Source organism: Lissotriton helveticus, chromosome 5_1 (genome assembly GCF_964261635.1).
Source record: "Lissotriton helveticus chromosome 5_1, aLisHel1.1, whole genome shotgun sequence".
In the NCBI taxonomy this organism is placed as follows: Eukaryota; Metazoa; Chordata; class Amphibia; order Caudata; family Salamandridae; genus Lissotriton; species Lissotriton helveticus.
The window spans coordinates 1,373,167,639-1,373,188,210 of NC_136065.1; the positions used below are offsets into that span (position 1 = coordinate 1,373,167,639).

General features: G+C 39.4%; 1 protein-coding gene across 1 annotated transcript in view; it reads left to right on the forward strand.

The window, feature by feature from the left end:
* The window catches only part of DEF6 (DEF6 guanine nucleotide exchange factor), a 419,734-nt gene that overhangs the window by 274,279 nt on the left and 124,883 nt on the right, over nt 1-20,572 (forward strand). Inside the window, exons 6-7 of the mRNA XM_078644309.1 lie at nt 2,228-2,336; nt 3,862-4,160. Of these exons, the coding sequence (XP_078500435.1) occupies nt 2,228-2,336; nt 3,862-4,160 (408 nt within the window). The remainder of the gene's footprint in view (nt 1-2,227; nt 2,337-3,861; nt 4,161-20,572) is intronic.

Consider the following 20,572-nt stretch of genomic DNA (forward strand, 5'->3'; position numbering starts at 1 on the left):
AAATCCTCAGCTCATCACCGAAGTGCTGAGTGCCAAAGAGACCGGTATCAAACTCGTAAACAGCAGTATAGTTATCACAACCTTTGCTGCCAAGCCAGGTTCAAGGCCAGTCTCAAGAGTAATCCTGGTAGAGATTGAGCATAATGTGGTCTCTTGTGTGGATACAACTGCAGATAATCATAGATCTCCCTGAAATATTTTTTAATATTCTCCTCTACTCAACAAGACAGTATTTTAGCCCTCGGGCTTTCATTCTCAGGGTAGCTGACAATTTCTGCACCTTCCATTTCAGTAAAAGATTAAACCCTTTACCGTTTCCTCCTTTCTTCATCTTCGGATTTAGCAGATCTTGTATCCGTCCTAAAATTATCTTGAAATCCCCTACACTGATTTTTCAACCTTCACTCACTCTGTTATTGTATGAGGTACGAAAAGAAGTGCAAGGTTTTTGGCTCTGATCCAGTCTTTGTCAAATGTGATCCTTTGTTTGACTTGGTCATAATATTAATTGTAAGATATTAATATCTTTGTATAGCTAAAGGACTAGAGTGGATCAACTGGTTGGCAGTGTACTCTACTACCTCACTTTCTATAAGAGTAGTTTACTCTGTTGCCATTCCTTGAATATTTACAGAACCATTGTGGGCAATGCTTAAAAATGTCCTATTATTCAGTACTTTAAAATTCTCTTATGAGCTGATCAAAAGAGGTGTCATACAAAATTACCATGTATAGGTGCTCCTGGGCCAAGAATTCAGATTTGGTCAGTTTCTGCAAAAAACGTAATGAAAACATTTTAATGCCAGAACCTTCTTTGGACATTTGGTTGACTTCACTGCTAAGGCTATAGCGACTCTTAACATTTGTAGATTCCACATTCCAACTATATCTTTGCTCACAAAACCTACGAGGGGTTATCAAGAAACTCACTTTGAGTGACCACTCATCAGGTGGCATAGCAATAAAACCTTTATCAAGGTAAAGGAACAGGAGGAGGTAGACAGATAACTCTTAAGTCAGACTATTTGTTGCAGGACATCAGTGGCAGTACTGTCTGTTGGTGTAACGGCAGCTTCTGGAAAAAGTTCAGCTCATCCACAGGCTACAGCATCTGTTCTACATCCAATAATAAGCATCTATTCTGACTGACAACCTCAGTTCAGAATAATATTATGGATAGTCCTAGTGTGTCTTATTTCTGCTGGTGAAATTCTGGGATGGGGAATGTTGCAGCTCCCTAATATGCCAGTTTCAGCCACCAGAATATTCTCCCTCCAACCAAAAAAGATATTTTCAGATAGACCAAAATGTGTTAAGATCTCCGTAAAGGCAGCAGTCAGAGAAAACTATTCTGTTCACTAGCACACAAACCATTGGTGGGTTATCAAAGCACTTCGGATCACAACCTATCTTGTTAGAGCTCTCAAGAGCCCGTAGCACTCTTGATCACAACCTCTCTCTTGGGCCCTATAGAACCTGTAGCATTCCATATCGCATCATACCTTATAAAAATAAACACCCATGTGATGCCAGGTACAGGAACAATTTCTGATAACCCTTTACAGGTACCAGTAGTTTTGTTGAAATGAAGTTTACTCTGAGGCAGAAGAAGGTAAGCTGAATCTTGTTATGCCACCCACTCTCTAGGACTACCAGAGGGATGCCAACATTCCATGGCAAGCTCTCAAGGACCATACCAACAGGGCGGGGAGGAGAGGGGTGGGGGAACTTACCAAGGGGGGAAAGTGACAAAAAGGAGAAATTACAACAAGTTTCTTACTATACCTTTAATGGGCCCTGGCATTAGCTACTCTATAAATAGCAATTGATTTGGTTTTTGGCAGCTGCCATTAGCTATAAGTCTAACATGCTTAGCACATCTCCTCCCTCTTATTCAAACTTCCTCTCTCAAGCATGGAGGACTCCCTCTGTATATAATCACCTACAGAGCAGAGAAATACCTACACTCATGTTCTACAACGCACAAAGAGATACCACAGACCCTCATCCAAAATGTGCATTGTTTGAATTTAAAATAACTGCACAGATGTATGAAATTATAGAAACTAGACTTATCGTAGGATAAATATTATAGAAAAATATAGAAAAGTTGTCTTGTGGAGCAGTGGACAGACTTCTACATACATTCCCGGAGTATTCACAGAATTAGATGTTTGGAGCATTTTACACCATCAGTGACCTTTATCGTGTTCCTCCCCTACCCCAGGTGCTTCCAGATCGTGATGGTAAGCGGTGCATTTTCTGTGTGAAGACTGCATCCAGAACCTATGAGATGAGTGCTACGGACACGCGGCAGAGGCAAGAGTGGACGACAGGTAGTAAATAGACTAAGATGGTGCAGGGAATGACAAGGAGGTATTGGCTAAGCAACTGAAGATCTGACATAGTTGGTGAAGTATTGCACTAATGACAAGTTCTAGGCATGACAAAGTGGTATCATGATGATTGTGGCAGTAGTTCAAATTGTTTACCTCATGATTTGTGTACTCTTAATCATACAGTCACCCTTCTTCTTGCTTATTACAACATCCTTACTCGCTGTCGAGGTTGCCAAAACAATTATTAGAAATATTAAAATCGTTTCAGACTCCCTTGGGACTGGTGGGGGTCTAACACCCTAAACCTGCACAGCTTCCCATAAGGAATCTCCTTTTTTCTGTAAAGCACACATGAAGAGGAGGCAGCAGGCTAGCAGATGGTTCAACCAGAGGCAGAACTACGAGTACACTTGAACACTTCGCAAAAGTTTCAGTAAAATCGGATAGCTGTTTCGACTACACGATTACGAAGTATTCTTTTGCATTTAATAATGGATTTGGAAGAGGCTGCTAGATGGGATTTCTGATGAATGAAAATACAACAGAACTATATTATCTAGGATTCTTCAGAAGGAGATACTAGATACCACTGCATATAAATCACACTTAGGATGGGTCTTCATCAAAACACCTGTGTGCAAACTTAATTTTGCAATACAGAATTCCAGTCGGCACAAATCACAGACAGACAGGTCCACCTGATTTCATGATCCGGATATGTGAATAACAAATACAATGTACAGCCCCTGGCACAATGTACATAAGAGCATGTGCTTTCATATCCACATGGAAGAAGATCAGAGCTGTAGAGCAGCTCATCGGCTGCAGATACATTGCAGGACCGTACTAGCAACCTAGATCATATGGTCTGTGTTCACATTTTTTTTACCTGGCTGATAGAACTTAGCAACTTCATCTAATTTGACTTTGTTTTAAAGGAGAGGTACCAATTTTGCTCTACTGGAGAAAATGGTAATCCAAGCACCCTTCAGTGGGAGGAGGGGTTACATACTAGGTTACAGGAATATTTATGTTTAAAATAGTAAGACATTTCTTTGGGTTATAGAGTTTATACTGAGGACTAGCAATAGGTCTTCCATTAATAAATTGATGGGGTAGGTTCATGAAATGTGTCCTCAGGCTGCTGAAGCTAACAACTGAATATGATGTATATGGTTAAAATATTACCTTTCGAAGAGAGTGTGGTGTTTGTTCACAATGCCACTCACAACGTGTTTACTGTGATCCTGTCTCACCTTACAATGAGACTTCAAACACATTATTAGATTTGGCAATGCATCATGTAAACACAGTACATGGGCACTGCATACATAAAGAGGTACATCAGCACATATTGAGGAGATGTAAGAGATTTGTTAACCAAATAAGCTGTGCCATCGGAGAGACTTTGCCAGAATAGACACAGTGATGGTCACTATGACTGCGAGATACTTTGATGTGGCTGTGGCAACATAGAGGATGATGTGGTGGTGCTTATGGGTTTTTGTGCTTTCCTCTTCAGCCATACAGACGGCCATTCGGCTGCAGGCAGAGGGGAAGAAGTCCTACCACAAGGACTTGAGGCAGAAGCGGCGGGAGCAGCGGGAGCTGAAGGAGCAGCAGAGAGCAGCGAAGGAGGAGGAGCGGCTGCGGCTGAGGCAGCTGCAGGAAGAGAGGGAGCGCCAACAGCAGGAGATCGAGCGCCTGAAGGAAGCGCAGCAGCAAAATGAGACCCTCATGCAGGAGGAGGAGAAAAGACGGCAACTGCAACAAGAGGAGATGCAGCGAGCCCTCGAGGTGCAGCTGCAGGAAGCAGAGCAGGCAAGTCTTCATGTGTGTGTGGAGGCCTAGGACACAGCGGAGGGAGGAGCGCCAGCACTGGAGAGAGTATGCATACCTGCATTGCAAAACGGAGGGGCCAACACCAGTAAAGTAGAACATAGGACTCGGTCCTAGTATCTGCACTTAAATGGCACACACCACCTGTCCTAGAGAGGAGGGCCAAAACAAGCACTCTAAAGTGTGTCATTGCCTGTATTGAGCAACAGGGCCTCATTGCACTGGCCAGCACCTGCAGTTAAGAACAGAGACACTTCCCTGGAAAGAGTAGCAGAACAACACCTGGAATGTGATGGCCAGGGATGTCAGCATAGGCACTAGAGGCTCACAATATTTGCATTGAGAAATGTCAGACCCTTCACTAGAGAAGAGGTATCTTGCACGAGAGGGCAGCACACCCTTCCTGTAGAGTTGTGGGAGTCACCTGCACAGGTATGGAAGTGATCCAGCGGCTCTATAGAAAATACGTCATAAGCTACACTACCTACCTCTACAATATTCACCATTAATTATAAATCAACCACAAGGCCCATTAATCTAACATGACATATTTTGAGCAACTGAATCATGTGACTTAATTAATAAACGTATTCATAAAATATATACATTTATATACATCTGCAGAAAACCGACGTCATTACACTTGTTAAACCCTATAATTAATTAAGCCACTTTGGCGATAGATCTGCTAATGGCAACCTAGACACATGAAATAACAAGTCCAGCTTGTTTTTCAAAGATTATAATTTATTTAAAGAAAGTGCATTAGAAATCTTTTTAATCAAGCATCAATATTAAAATTTTCAGCAAAGGTAATGACAGTTTCAAGTTAAATCAAATAATATAAATCAAATTGGAATATAATTTGGCATCATCTAAACCCTAAGTCCCTAGCTGAACTTGCCCCATTAAGAAAAAAGGGAAAAAGTCTTTAAGCCTAGAAGGTTTCTTATGTGCTCCAAGTAAAGTCCAACAGCACGATACGCCCTTCTGGAAAACAGCAAACAGCAGCGCTCCCCCTCCCAGAGGGACAGTTTTGATACCTTTCTGACTAACTAATCTAAGTAAAATTGAATACTTTTCTGCCATTCAGAGTCCTCATTGGCTGACAAGTGACAGACCATAGTGTCACCACATTCTTTAGAGCCCAGTTCCGACTTTTTTAAAGAGTCTATTGTCCTTTATTCCAAGTCACGAAGCTTCCTCCAGTTTGCAACATTTAATACAAGTGTCCGCGACTTCCTTAGCTTGTCAATCTCTCTGCCGGTTCTTGGCCTTGGCCATGCTGACCAAAAGTACAGTCAGTTCATTTGCACAACCACGTTTGCATTTCTTTCTTTCAGAAACTTGGCAGGAACTTTTACACACCGGACTCTTGTTTTCACTGAGCAAAATTCTGCCAACTGCTCATTTAGATGCACTAGGCCTCAAACCCTCTTTTCGTCAACTAGTGTATAAACAAACACAAAAGAATAATTAATGCATTCTGTTACCCACCCACCTTTTCTAATTATTAACCCATTAATCTATATTACCTAGCATAGGCAAATGAAAGCAACATTCAGATTCATGCAACATTTAAGACATGGAAAACAAAACATGAGCACACAGAAAATAGCACATGCTTATTAATAAACGGCCGCATTTAGTTCTGACATGACAATAGACAGGATTAATTTACTATTTTTCACACACATGCAAATGCAACATAATGCACGTTTATGAGCACACATATTAGTTTCCCACGTGTTCATGAGGATGCAACTTTTACTCTAGGTTGGTTAATATTTTCACCGCACACATTATTAATAATATTATTTTATTATGGAAGTTTAAACTTCACGAGCTGAAATAAATGTATTTCCAAAACTCGCTCCATCAACTCCCTCATCTGGTGATTTCAAAATCACCAAACCACACCCAAAAATGTTGTAAATTTTTTTATCTAAAGATGAACATGATTTGTTTCACTATGTTAGTATCCCTTAAGACTTGTCTCAGCTGTCTGTCTACAGCTTTCATATTGAGCTTTACGAAACTCTTCCAGTTCTATCTCTTTATCTTGTTCCTTTCTGATCTTGTAAATTCTCTTCTTTTCCCTCGTGTATTTCTTTCTCCTGTGTAACATGCAACTAATCTTCAACAAAAGTATCACAAAAACTATTACAAATAAAGGTGTTAGAATCTTGCCAAGAATTGAACCACCAATCTCTTGAAACCAGGGTTTCATTGCCTGAAATCTTTTGGATAGACGTTCTGAAAAATCATCCTCTTCTAAAGGAACAATTTCTGAATGCATCTCTGTAATATTTTTGATGTACATCTCTATGTTTCTACTCTCATCAGGGATATATGTACAACAGTGTTGGACATGTAACATGCCACAGACTCCTCCATCTTTTGCTAGGAGTTTGTCTAAAGCAAGACGGTTTTGCATTACCATAGATCTGATTGCAATAACTTTGGTATCCACTAATTGGAAACCACCAGCTGTGTCAGTTGACAATCTGTCAACAATTGTGGACAATTTTCTGATTCTTCCTGCATTCAGGGTTATTCCTACCAAAGGTATCACTGCCTCAAAAATGTCTCCCAAAATTTCTGTGAAACTTTCTCTTTTGTATCTATTTACATGATTACTGATTTCAAATGAGCCTTCTGCGTTTCTGTCAACATGAAATATTTTTGGAAAAACAAGTCCAACAAAACACGTCCCATACCAATGGTCTGGGAGGTTATAATAGGCTTTGTCTCCACAAACAAAATAAATTCCAGGAAAAATTGGGTCTCTACCTCCCTTGAAACCCCAACCCCCCATGATTTGGTAAGTGTCCTCACAATTGCTAGCTCCAACAAAATAATTATCGAACAGAGTATTATCTCTTCTAATACAAAACTTGCCACTAATTGGTTTGTCTATATGAATTGCAACATTCTCAAAAGATTTGCCATTAAATTTTTCATCCTCCTTTTGCCAGAATTTTGATTTGGTCTGCTTGACCATCTCATTCCTTTTATAGATTGCCCTTCTCTCTTCAACAAGGTTCAGGAAAGTCTTTTCCTCAGTTCTCAATCTGCATGTTAAATTATTTCTGAAAGCATAATCGTAGGTAAGTTCGTTAGTTACTATAAAGAATTCCCTCATCTGTTTCGCTTGCTTATGTTTATTTAAGCTTTTCTCAATTTTCAGGTATGCAAAAATCTCATCATAATTAGAGTAATAATACTCTAAACGACCAGTCTGATAAAATAAGCTAGCTATCACACTGCAGGTTATGCCATAAGTAAGAGGAAGCATGTTGTATGTCACTCCCTCTGAAACAGAGGCAGGCAATTTCACACAAATGTAGCAATCTTTGACTTCCATAACCTTTACATATTCAGCCAGAAGTCTTGAAAAAGCTTTTGCTAGAAAAATCACCAACAGACCTATCTTGGTGAGCCTCTGGTCTGTGATCAATAACTTTGTTAGCTTTTCCTGTTGCACTATGTTTGTCTTGACTAACTGAAGCCTTGCTTGTCATATTGACCTTGTACATCTCCTTATCGATCCTGAAAGGAAAAATGACAGCTAAAACTAACCAGAGCAGAATTATCAAAAGCACACATATCAGAGATATCTTGCAACACCTTTTAAAGATGGAGCATCTTGAGCTGTTGTTTACAAAAACATAAGGCATTTTCACTAAGTTTGTTATAGAAAAAGAAAACAAAAATTTTAAAATATCTCAAAAATTTGTCTAAAAATATCTAAATTTTAATCTTTAGCACCCCCCTATTTAAATTTTTTTTTTTTAACTTCTTCAACCCTCTAACAGCTTTTCTTCGACCTTATGTCACAATTTGTTTTCAAGCTAACACAATTTCTTCGACCTTGTGTCACCTAACACAATTTCTTCGGCCTTATGCCAAAAACAGGAAACCTGAAATTTCAACAAGTAAGTATTTCAATCATTGTCACTATTGTCTTCAATCTCTTCCTGACTACTACTGTTTATCTCAACTACAGGCGGAATGATGATATACGTCCATTTAGGCGATTTATATTTTTGATTTGGCCTTAGCGTTCTCTTTGTCTTTCTAGAAATAACTTCTATTTTCTTCCCTGTCTCACTTTTCTTTTCGGGATCCTTTTGACTAGTTATTTCATTAATTTGTTCCGTTGATTTCTTTATTAACTTAAATTTCAGCCCTTCACTCTCACTCGGCCAATTATCACCTTTTCTTGGTAATTTCTTCTTTGGCTCAGTCACATTACATTCTGTTCTCCAAGCTCTTTTTCTGAATTTTCTTATTTGAGAATCTTCATCACTCTCATCAGTATCAGTATCAGAAATTTCAATTCTGGACTCCGGTTCTTCTCTACTAGGCAGCCTCACTCCGTTAAGAACATCATGTCTATAACTGGTACTTGGTAATTCGTTCTCCTCCTCTTCTTCAATTACCTTCAACTTCCCAGCTTCAGATTTCTTGTTCCTGCTTTCAGAGCTTCTTTTCTGCTTTTCAATACTCTCCTGGCCTTGATATTGAGCTTGATCAGACTCTTCTACTGTTTCTTTTTCTAGCAGATCTTCATTATTTTCAGAGTCTACAACTATGATCTCCAAATCCTTTTCATTTGTTTCTCCATTCACAGTTGAATTTTCCAGATGTCGACCAGCCTGTCGATCTTCAAAATCTGGATTTCTTTTTGATTCTTCTTCTGAATCTGAATCAGCTGTGGTATCACTTTCTTCATCAGAGTTTTCAGGTGTAGGCACACGAATGGTATGACTAGCATGAATCCACCTTTTTATGCCTCTACACTTCAATGCATTTGTTGTCACAAGAATCACTTGTCTTGCTTTCTGCCACCTTGGTACCAAACAGTTTCTTCTTCGGTGAACTTTTGTCCTCACCCAATCACCAGGTGACAAATCATGTGCTTGCTCTTTTTCTCTTGACTGTACTTCAGTTCCCACCTGATTAGACACAGAAGTCACGACATCAGAAAGTTTCCTACAATACTCTAAAATTGCACTATCATTAATGGTCAACAATTTCCCTACTGGTATGAATGCCTGTCTCATGACTCTGCCCATAAGAATATCATGTGGACTTAAACCTGTCTTTTTATCTGGAGTACTTCTTAGAGTCATCAAAACAAGTGGAAGAGCATCTGTCCACTTTATACTTGTAGCTAGACACATTTTTGCAATTCTGTTCTTGATCGTTCCATTAATTTGCTCAACAACTCCAGATGTCTCTGGTCTGTATGCACAATGCAACTTCTGCTCAATGTGTAAAGCTTCACAAATCAATTTTAACAGTCTGTTTTCAAAATGTCTTCCACGATCACTCTCCACAGTCACTGGAAAACCGTACCTTGGTATTATTTCCCTCAAAAGTAACTTTGCAACAGTAATTGCATCGTTGTGACGTGTGGGAAAAGCTTCAACCCATCTTGAAAACAAACAGACAAACACCAAAACATAATGCAGTTTATTATGTGATGGCATCTCAATGAAATCCATTTGTAACCTGGTGAATGGACCACCCTCCCGTCCAATGGTTCCCATTCCCACAACAGTTTTCCTTATTGGGTTCATTTGTTGGCAAGTCAAACACCTCTGACAAAGAGATTCTGCAATCGTTCTAAATTTGGTATTAAACCAAGTTTCTCTGAAAAGTCTGACCATTGAATCCCTACCAATATGTCCCAGGCCATGATACATCCTGGCCATGTCAGCAATCATGCAGTGTGGTAAAACTATTCTGCCATCTTTGTAAGTCCAAACTCCATCCTCATCTCGCTGTCTACATTCTGCTCTCTTCCATGTGTTTTTCTCCTCATCATCAGCTTCATCTTGTAAATCTTTGACTTCTTGCCATGTCTCAACTATTGATGTTAGCATTAATGAATTCAAAGCATGCTCATCATTTTTTTCCCGATTAATTGCAAAATCATTTCTCGCGCAGTATTTGGCTATCTCATCTGCGTAAGCATTTCCTTTTGTTATATAATCGTCTCCTTTCACAACAGCAATTTTCTCTGGTAACTGAATACCATCTATTAATCTTTTTATTAAATTAGCGTTTCTGATTGGTGATCCTGCAGATGTCAAGTAGCCTCTCTGAGACCAGAGCTGCTTATAATCATGCACAACTCCGTACCCATACTGGCTATCTGTTATTATGGTAATTTTCAAATGTATTGCTCTTTCACATGCACGAATTAAAGCAATCAATTCTGCTACTTGAGCTGAACGAATTCCTTTAAGAAATGATGCTTCCACAACATCTCCAACTGTGCAGACAGAATAAGCTGCTCTCAAAAAACCCTCTTCTGTTCTCAGACAAGAACCATCAACAAAATAAACACCATCTGAAACAGGCAATGGAACATCCTTAATGTCCTGCCTTGGCTTGGTACAATATTCCAAAACATCTAAACACTCATGATCAACATCAATTTCGTTTCTGATTTCTGTAACGGTACCATCAGGCAATAATGTGGAAGGATTTAAATTCACACATCTTGCTATTGAAACATTATCTGATCCCAGAATCATTTTTTCATACTTGGTAAGTCTGTTACTAGTTAAGTGCTGCGTTTTACTTCTGGTAAGAAGAATTTCAACTGAATGGGGAACATACACTTTCACAGGAAATCCCATTATGATCCCTTCACTTTGTTCACGACTTACACTAGTTGCAGCTACTGCTTTTAAGCAGCCTGGTAAAGCTTTTGCAACTGGATCAAGTACTGCCGAAAAGTATGCTATTGGTTTTCTCAATTTACCATGTCTCTGTATCAACACAGACAATGCACATCCTTCTCTTTCACTACAACTACAATATAGCTCAAAATCTTTCTCATAATCTGGCATGCCTAAAGCAGGAGCTTCACACAAACTTCTTTTTAGCTTTTCAAAATCTTCCATCTCATTTTCTGTAAGAACAATTGGATCTTTTATATGAGATTTTGTCAGTCTCTGCAGTGGCTTCGCAATTACTGAAAAAACACTAATCCATTGACGACAATAACCAACCATTCCTAGAAACATTCTGACCTGTCTCTGTGTTTTTGGGGGCTGCATTCCTTGAATCATTTTAATTCTCTCAATTGTCACCTGTCTTGTTCCCTTTGCAATTCTGTGACCAAGATATTTTACTTCTTGCTTACAAAACTGCAATTTTGCAGGTGACATCTTATGTCCCTCATCTGCCAAATGATTCAAAAGAGTAATTGTATCTGTAACACAATTATCCTTTGTTTTTGCTGCAACAAGAAGGTCGTCAATGTACTGGACCAATGTTGATCTTCCAGGTAAATTTAAATTTTCCAATGATCTCTTTAATAATTCATTAAAGATAGAAGGACTCTCTGTATACCCTTGAGGAATACGACACCATGCTAGTGTGCGACCTTGGAACCGGAACGCAAATATTTCCTGACTCTCTGGGTGTAATGGAACAGTAAAGAAAGCATTGCACAGATCAATGACAGTGAACCACTCTGCATCATGTGGAATTTGATAAAGAATCACTGCTGGATTTGGGACAACTGGGCAACAAGGAACAACTATCTGATTAATCTTTCTCAAATCCTGAACTATTCTGTACGTTCCATTTGGCTTTTTGATCCCCATAATCGGTGAATTACAAGGACTACTCTCAATTTCTTTTAAGACACCCTGTTTTATGATTTTTTCAATCACAGGAATGACACCTTCAATGGTTTCTGCCTTCATCTTGTACTGAGGAATGTTTGGAAATTCTATTCCCTGTTTCACAGTAATTTTGACTGGATCAACATGTTTCATCAAGCCCATCTCATTTCCTGTCAGATCCCAAATTTCAGTTTTAACTGTCTTTTTCAACTCTTCTGGGAGGTTGTCTTTTTCAAATACAGGAAATAATTTTGTTTTCTCTGCTTCAACCATTAACATTGTCAATTTATAAAGCCCATCTTCCTCCATGGTTTGAAGCTCAATACCCTCCGAGGAGCAATATATTTTGCAGTTCATCTTGCATAGGATGTCTCTTCCCAGCAAGTTTACAGGACTGCTGTTACAAACTACAAATCTGTGTTTGTCTTTGAATTTCCCAATTTCTATTTTCACAGGCTCTGTCAAATCTGTTTTAATTTGCTGATTTGTTACACCAACTACTTGGATGGTATCTCCAGAGAGAGGCAGGTTTTCAATTTCCACTGATCTAACAGTAGAACGGGTAGCACCAGTGTCCACAAGAAAAGTGATTTCTACATCATTCACTTTACCATTTACAAATGGACCAGACTGGTCAACCTCAAGAGTGGCTCCAAGTACACACTCTTCCCCCTCTCTCAGGCACCGTCATAAGTAGTCATCAGAATCACTCCTTGATTTTCTGTTAACAAAAATTGTCCAGAAGTATTTGACACATTTGCTCTTTGTGTTCTAATTACCTGATCACCACCGCAGAATCCTGTCTCAGAATTAAACTTGTTAACACCTCTGCAATTTGGAAGAGGAGGCTGTGGAATCTGACCCTGCTGATTCATTAACTGTCGCTGTAGCTGTTGCTGAAGACTCAATTCATTAAGTTGTCGCTGTAGCTGTTGCTGCAGATTTACATCATTCTGCATCTGTGGATTTAATGATGCATTTTTTAAATTTCTGGGCGGATTTTTACACTCGCGCTTCCAGTGTACAATTTCACCACAATTAAAACAAGGAGAGGGAGAGGGGTTGGCCTAACGGCTAAGGCGCTCGACTTTGGACCTGGGGATCTGGGTTCGAGTCTCGGTAACGACGCCAAAAACCCCCTGTGATTCTGGGCAAATCACTTAATCTCCCCGTGCCTAAAAAAAATGAAAGTGTGTCCTCATGTAACGTAACTGGTGCTATGTAAAGCGCTCTGATAACTGATTCGGTTCGGTTCTAGTTCGCGCTATATAAAACTCCCCAAAAAAAAAAAAGGCAATTTTTTGTTTCAGCTCTTCAATATTAACATTAAATTTTGGTTTATTAAAGTGTCCTTTAAACTTTCCCTGACCCTGATTCTGATTGAAATGTACATTTTTATTTTCTAAGCTAGCAATCTGATGTTCAGCTACTTTCACCTGCTCCCACATTGCCTTTTCTTTTAATTTCTTCTGTTTTGCTTCCAATTCATCACTACAGCATTTTGCCTTTCTCAAAATATCATCAACTGAATTTGATTGCCATCCGACAATATTATTTCTGATCATTTCACCAATTTCAGGTCTAAGACCATAAACAAATCTGTAAATGAAGTGACTCATGGCCTTTTCATTTAATTTTTCATAGCCACTGTATTGTTTGAAAACCAATAATAACCTTTCATAGAATGAATGAACTGATTCTTTTGGCTCCTGATTTGTTCTGTCTATTTTTACCCAATCTACCTCTTTCGGAGGAATTTTTTGTTTTAACCAGTAAATCACTTTGTCATACAGACCCATGACTTCTGATGATGGAGCACCTGTCTCTTTGTCCCGAGCTGGTTCTAATTTGGGCCAACTCACAGCAATTTTACATTCTGTCCAAAGATCTGATGGGACAACAATGTCAAAAAATCCATCAAGATCAACCCACAGAACTTTCGATACTTTGATGAATCTATCTACCTATCGATACCATTCCACTGGCTTTTCTCTCAGCCGAGGAAAATCATTTGTGAATAACAAAATGTCTTGTCTTGACCAGGGAACATGAACATAACCACCACCAGCAATTTTTCTCATTGGGAATTGTTTTGCTAACTTGTCTTGCCTTTCCTCTTCCTTCTTTTTGGTCCATTTCACTCTCTATTTACTCAAGTCACCCAATTTTTTGATGTATACAATCAAATCTTTTATATGCATAATTCTTCCCATTGCATTGAAATTTCCAATATCTTTTTCAGAAAACTCTAATCTGTAGTGTTTTCCCAAATTCTTTTGTTTACTAATATCAATTTCTAATTCTGCAGCTAATTCTTCTAATTGATCATATTTATTTTTTGTTTTCCATTGAATGCTCTTACAAATGAACAGGAGTTCATCATCTTGATAAAGCTTCAAACTGTCAGGACCAATTGTGCCAATTATTAATTCTTCTAAATCTGCCTTTAGTCTCGCAACATCAAGCTTTGAAGTAGAATCTGTTTTCTCTGATAATTCAGTATCTGATTCTGCACCTATTGGTGTTTTACATAATGAATCTGGATTCAAAGTTAAATCAGGCATCCTTGTTTTTTCTCGATGTATTTCAGCTAATTCTGAATAAAAAACTTCAGCTACTTTTTGAATTTCTGCATTTAATGGAATTGTCAAACCTGTTTGCTTATTTTCTCCTTGATCAAAAACGGGTTGAACAGGACCAATAGTTACTGGAACTGTCACTGCGTCCATGCCTTTAGTTAGTTGTCGAATTAATTCTTCTTTTGATCGTAAATATTCTGAATTATCTGTAACTTCCTCAATTTCATTAACTCCTATCAATTTTCCAGAAGTTTCTCTTCTCTTTGGGGTTTCAGGAAAATTTCTACTTTCATCATACATACTTGAATTTGTTCTTGTTTCTAACCTCATAAGAGTTTCAAAAGACTTAGAATTATTTGGATACAATCTGGGTGTTTCTTCATTTAATGGAGGAGCACTCGGTGTGGTTCCAGTAGAAACCATCAGAGTAGACCAAGAACAAGCTGGTTTTAAAGGAGTCTGTTTTTTATTTACTAAATAAATATCTTCTAGAACTGGGTCTTCTGTTTCACTTTCAACAACAGTATTATTTTTCTTTTGGATATTCTTTTGTCCTGGTATTTCTGTAATCATTTCTCTCACTATGTAGAGACCATCACACATATCTGCCTGTCTCCACCGACGCATTCTATCTTCATGAGTTTCATGTATAAATTTTGATGAATTTGGAGGTCTTATCATGCATTTGCTTCCCGCTGAAGTTGAAACATCTCATCCTCCCATTCAACTAAAGCTTCAAATTGAGTCGGTCTAGGCTTTGGCATCTTTTCTCTTAAGTTTTTCAAAATTCTCATATTAAATTAACCATCTTCTGGCCAAGCTAAAACGCCGTCATTTTTAGTGTACTGCATCCAAGCATCAAACTAAAGGCAAGTATGATAACCATATTCACCTTCCATATAAGCTGCAGGTGTTTTGTATTTATGAAGTAACTTTCCACCGCGTTTCAATTTTCTTATCTGGTGAAATAAAAAAATGTAATCTCTGGAGCAATGTAAGCTTTTTCTCCTCTTTTTTATAATAATAACTCATGTTTTAACCAAACTTATTCAATTTAAAAGATCGTAAATGTTTCCTGGTTGTTCCGCTAATTTAGCCAATCCGTGCGCGAAACACACCAACAATCCAATCAGGTTAAGCCACGTCACCACCTTGCTTAACCAATAGAATTACTGCTTTCTCAACGAACCAATCAACTATCAGCTCGTCAGAGTCACGTGAACCAATCAGTACGCTAGCTGTGACGTATGTTAACTAATCACAGCGCGGACCCTGTGACGTACACAGCCGCTGCGGCTTCTCGCGTCTCACTCTCAGAGCTCACCCCTCCTTCACAAAAACTTTTCACAGCGCCATTTTAAGAACATCTTTTCATTGAAATTCAATTAATAACGACAAAAAGAACAAACCATTTGTCTGTTTCACTAAAATAAAGTGACAGTTTATACAGCCATTCAAGTATTCTTTTGCGTATAATAGACAACGCTATTCTCACAGAATATATATTCGCCGATAAAGTAAATCTTTACTCTACCCTTCAAACAAGTAAAAACTATCTTGTTTCCCTCTAAATGCACATAAAGTAGCAATTCAAAGTTTGATTCGAACAGAATTACAAAATCATTTACGCACTTTCAAACGTAAAGTTTTCCTACCCACATATACATGAAATCCTGGCAGGAATTTAACCCACCATAGAAATCCTGAATCGCTAGTAAAATAAACGACGTTATTTTACCCTTCACTCAAGTTTGTATATAATCTATTACTCTTTTCGCAATGAGTTTTAGAACGGGCTCTCGGTCCCTATACTCAAAGCTACGATTTCATAGACAATCCTCCCTATACATTCTCCCTAACACGCCTATATCCCTAATATGTGTTGTACGTCCACAACACTAGTGATATAATAATACCACTATTCTGAAACAGATCAAATGTACTGTGTAACTTCACTCGTGTCACACCGCTCTGTACCGGTACAACTAGGATTTTTCACACTACAGGAAAAACCTTTCAACTACATATAACAAGTGAACAAAACTCAACATATGTTAAACATCGATCCTATGTAATTACCATGTAGCATGTCGGTTACCATAGCAACCGTATCTCTGCTACCAGTTACTTGATCCAGCGGCCCTATAGAAAATACGTCATAAGCTACACTACCTACCTCTACAATATTCACCATTAATTATAAATCAACCACAAGGCCCATAATCTAACATGACATATTTTGAGCAACTGAATCATGTGACTTAATTAATAAACGTATTCATAAAATATATACATTTATATACATCTGCAGAAAACCGACGTCATTACACTTGTTAAACCCTATAATTAATTAAGCCACTTTGGCGATAGATCTACTAATGGCAACCTAGACACATGAAATAACAAGACCAGCTTGTTTTTCAAAGATTATAATTTATTTAAAGAAAGTGCATTAGAAATCTTTTTAATCAAGCATCATTATTAAAATTTTCAGCAAAGGTAATGACAGTTTCAAGTTAAATCAAATAATATAAATCAAATTGGAATATAATTTGGCATCATCTAAACCCTAAGTCCCTAGCTGAACTTGCCCCATTAAGAAAAAAGGGAAAAAGTCTTTAAGCCTAGAAGGTTTCTTATGTGCTCCAAGTAAAGTCCAACAGCACGATACGCCCTTCTGGAAAACAGCAAACAGCAGCGCTCCCCCTCCCAGAGGGACAGTTTTTATACCTTTCTGACTAACTAATCTAAGTAAAATTTAATACTTTTCTGCCATTCAGAGTCCTCATTGGCTGACAAGTGACAGACCATAGTGTCACCACATTCTTTAGAGCCCAGTTCCGACTTTTTTAAAGAGTCCTTTATTCCAAGTCACGAAGCTTCCTCCAGTTTGCAACATTTAATACAAGTGTCCGCGACTTCCTTAGCTTGTCAATCTCTCTGCCGGTTCCTGGACTTGGCCATGCTGACCAAAAGTACAGTCAGTTCATTTGCACAACCACGTTTGCATTTCTTTCTTTCAGAAACTTGGCAGGAATTTTTCCACACCGGACTCTTGTTTTCATTGAGCAAAATTCTGCCAACTGCTCATTTAGATGCACTAGGCCTCAAACGCTCTTTTCGTCAACTAGTGTATAAACAAACACAAAAGAATAATTAATGCAAGAAATAAAGTTCTCTCTGTTACCCACCCACCTTTGCTAATTATTAACCCATTAATCTATATTACCTAGCATAGGCAAATGAAAGCAACCTTCAGATTCATGCAACATTTAAGACATGGAAAACAAAACATGAGCACACAGAAAATAGCACATGCTTATTAATAAACGGCCGCATTTAGTTCTGACATGACAATAGACAGGATTAATTTATTATTTTTCACACACATGCAAATGCAACATAATGCACGTTTATGAGCACACATATTAGTTTCCCACGTGTTCATGAGGATGCAACTTTTACTCTAGGTTGGTTAATATTTTCACCGCACATATTATTAATAATATTATTTCATTATGGAAGTTTAAACTTTACGAGCTGAAATAAATGTATTTCCAAAACTCGCTCCATCAGAAGCATAGGACCTGAAGGTCAGGGTTTACAAACATTTGTATTACATGGATGTAGTCACCGATATTAGGTTGATGTAGCCACAAAACCTGAACTAAAGTAGGGAGCAACTGGTGGACTGGAGAGTAGGGAAGGGGAAGCATAACCTCTGCCCTAATGTATAAGGAAATAGATGCCCCCTGGGTGTGGTCACCATCTACACTGGTGGGGAATAAGAGATCTGCACCAGGGGGACGATATCTACAGGAGATGGATTTGTACTAGCTCCCACGATAGGTGAGAAGCTTGAAACGCATAAATAAGATTGGCCAGGTAACATATCGGATCTTGCCTGTTTGCCGTTGGGGGAGTCCGGGAGGAGGATTGCCGACCTGCTTGTCCTGCTGGGGTTGCTGCCTGCCTGTCTCCTGCCGCCCGCTCCCACTTCCACCTGGGGAAGCGCTGGCCGCCGTGGAGTGCAGGTCAGGAAACCACAACCCCTAACAGCCCAGGGAACCACGTGACCCATTTTTAGCGCCAGGAGGCGCATTTAACTGCCGTCAGCCCTGCTGAGCGGGGGGAACATATCGGATCTTGCCTGTTTGCCGTTGGGGGAGTCCGGGAGGAGGATTGCCGACCTGCTTGTCCTGCTGGGGTTGCTGCCTGCCTGTCTCCTGCCGCCCGCTCCCACTCCCACCTGGGGAAGCGCTGGCCGCCGTGGAGTGCAGGTCAGGAAACCACAACCCCCAGCAGCCCAGGGAACCACGTGACCCATTTTTAGCGCCAGGAGGCGCATTTAACTGCCGTCAGCCCTCCCTCGCGGGACGCCAGGCGAAGCCCGGGCAAAGGGCGGGCCCTCTGTGGCCCTCAGAGACCTGAGGAGGACGGGACGGGCCCCACCACTTGGCTTTCCTGGAGGAGGTAAAGCCACTAATTGACACACTGTACTGGTCAGTAGTATTTGCCCAATTAACTCTATTACCTTATCTACATCCAAGTCATATCATGACCCAGAAAGGGGTTGTTACAAAACTAGCGCTTCGGTCGGCTACTTGTCTGAGGATGCAAGAGAAGCGCATAAATAACGCACTGTTACCTTCACGTACAGACGCTGATAAAAATAACTGCCATCAGCCTGTAGTCAGTCCACCTTGTAATCACTCCCCTCCTCAAACAAACAATACGGTGTGTAGACTTTCACTGCTGGAGGAATTAAACACTCTGTGTAAGACCAGCTATGCCCCTGTAGGATCACCATCCCTACCAAATAATATTAATTTGTTAACTACAAATGAGAGAGTGTTGGAACCTTTTTCTATATTTACAAAGACAAACACACAATGCATAGTATCCGCCCGGGCCAAACCAAACAAAAGGAAGCATGACGGGGATAAATATAACGAGAGTCAATCCAAAGTACAAAAAATACAAAATGAATCCCCAATCTTGACTCCACCCCCTACCAATTTTCCCCTAACTGCGGAGGAGGCCGAAAAATCAGATGACCTAGCCCCTTCTTCCCAGATGGCCCTATTGTCAATGATTGAACATTTGATCAAATCCATTATACACCCCCTAATTGACAAAATCAACATCTTGGGGGATAGATTGACAGGGATTGAGGAAAAAAATCAATTTTAATTTGTTAACCTCTACCAACGCCTCTATACCTACCCATCCCTTGCCAATTGCTACTTTAAATAAAACTAAACCTCCCATTCAAAATAAAGTTGTTCAAACCCCAGCACCAGTTCCTAACATTCTCCCCTCAAACATTTTTAAAGCCTCTCCTAAACCCACTACACTGAAAAGTTTTGTCCCCAGAGTAGAGCGCAACAGGGTTTTTTTAGAATGCATCTACCTCCAGAGGCAGCCCCATTTGTATGCATCCTCTCGGGAGTCCCGCGACTGAAAAAGGGAAAACCAGAGAGACAGCATGACTTGTTAAACAAGGTCCAGTTTTGGCTATCCAAAAATAGACCCATGATCTTGACGGCGGGATTGTGAGCGTGAGGAGAGTGAGTTGGCTGGGCCCCCTTCCGAAAAACATTATTGGTGACTTGATATTAATAAGATTTAGGAGCAGAAACATTGTCCCATACCTCCGAACTTGGCAACCTAAAGAAGTCGATGGCCCCATATCCATCTGGGATCTACATGACTTCTATCCAAGCACATCATTTATCCCTGCCTCTAGGCCAATGACTGGGGATTGTACCAGGCTGGGTAGAGGTGTTTGCCTACTGCTTTATTGTAGTATTCCCGCCCCAAACAGATTTGAAATACCGTTTAACATTTTTTAACTACTGTAACCCTTTGCACTTTCCCTCTTGATGAAACGGAAGAACTGTTATCATGAACCCTGTAAAGTATGCTACTGTCAGGAAAGTTACATTCACAGGGTGAGCAAATGTCTGGTTTTTTTGTTGTTGTTTTTTTTTACCTGTAGATAATCTGCGCTCCACATGTATGCATTTTTTAACTATGATTGTATTCTGTAATTGTACGCTTTCATGATTTTATACAAAAATCGAATAAAGCATATCGAATCGATTGGCCAGGTAAACTGTCCACTAAAGACAAAGGCAGCAAATGCACTGAATAGTCACAT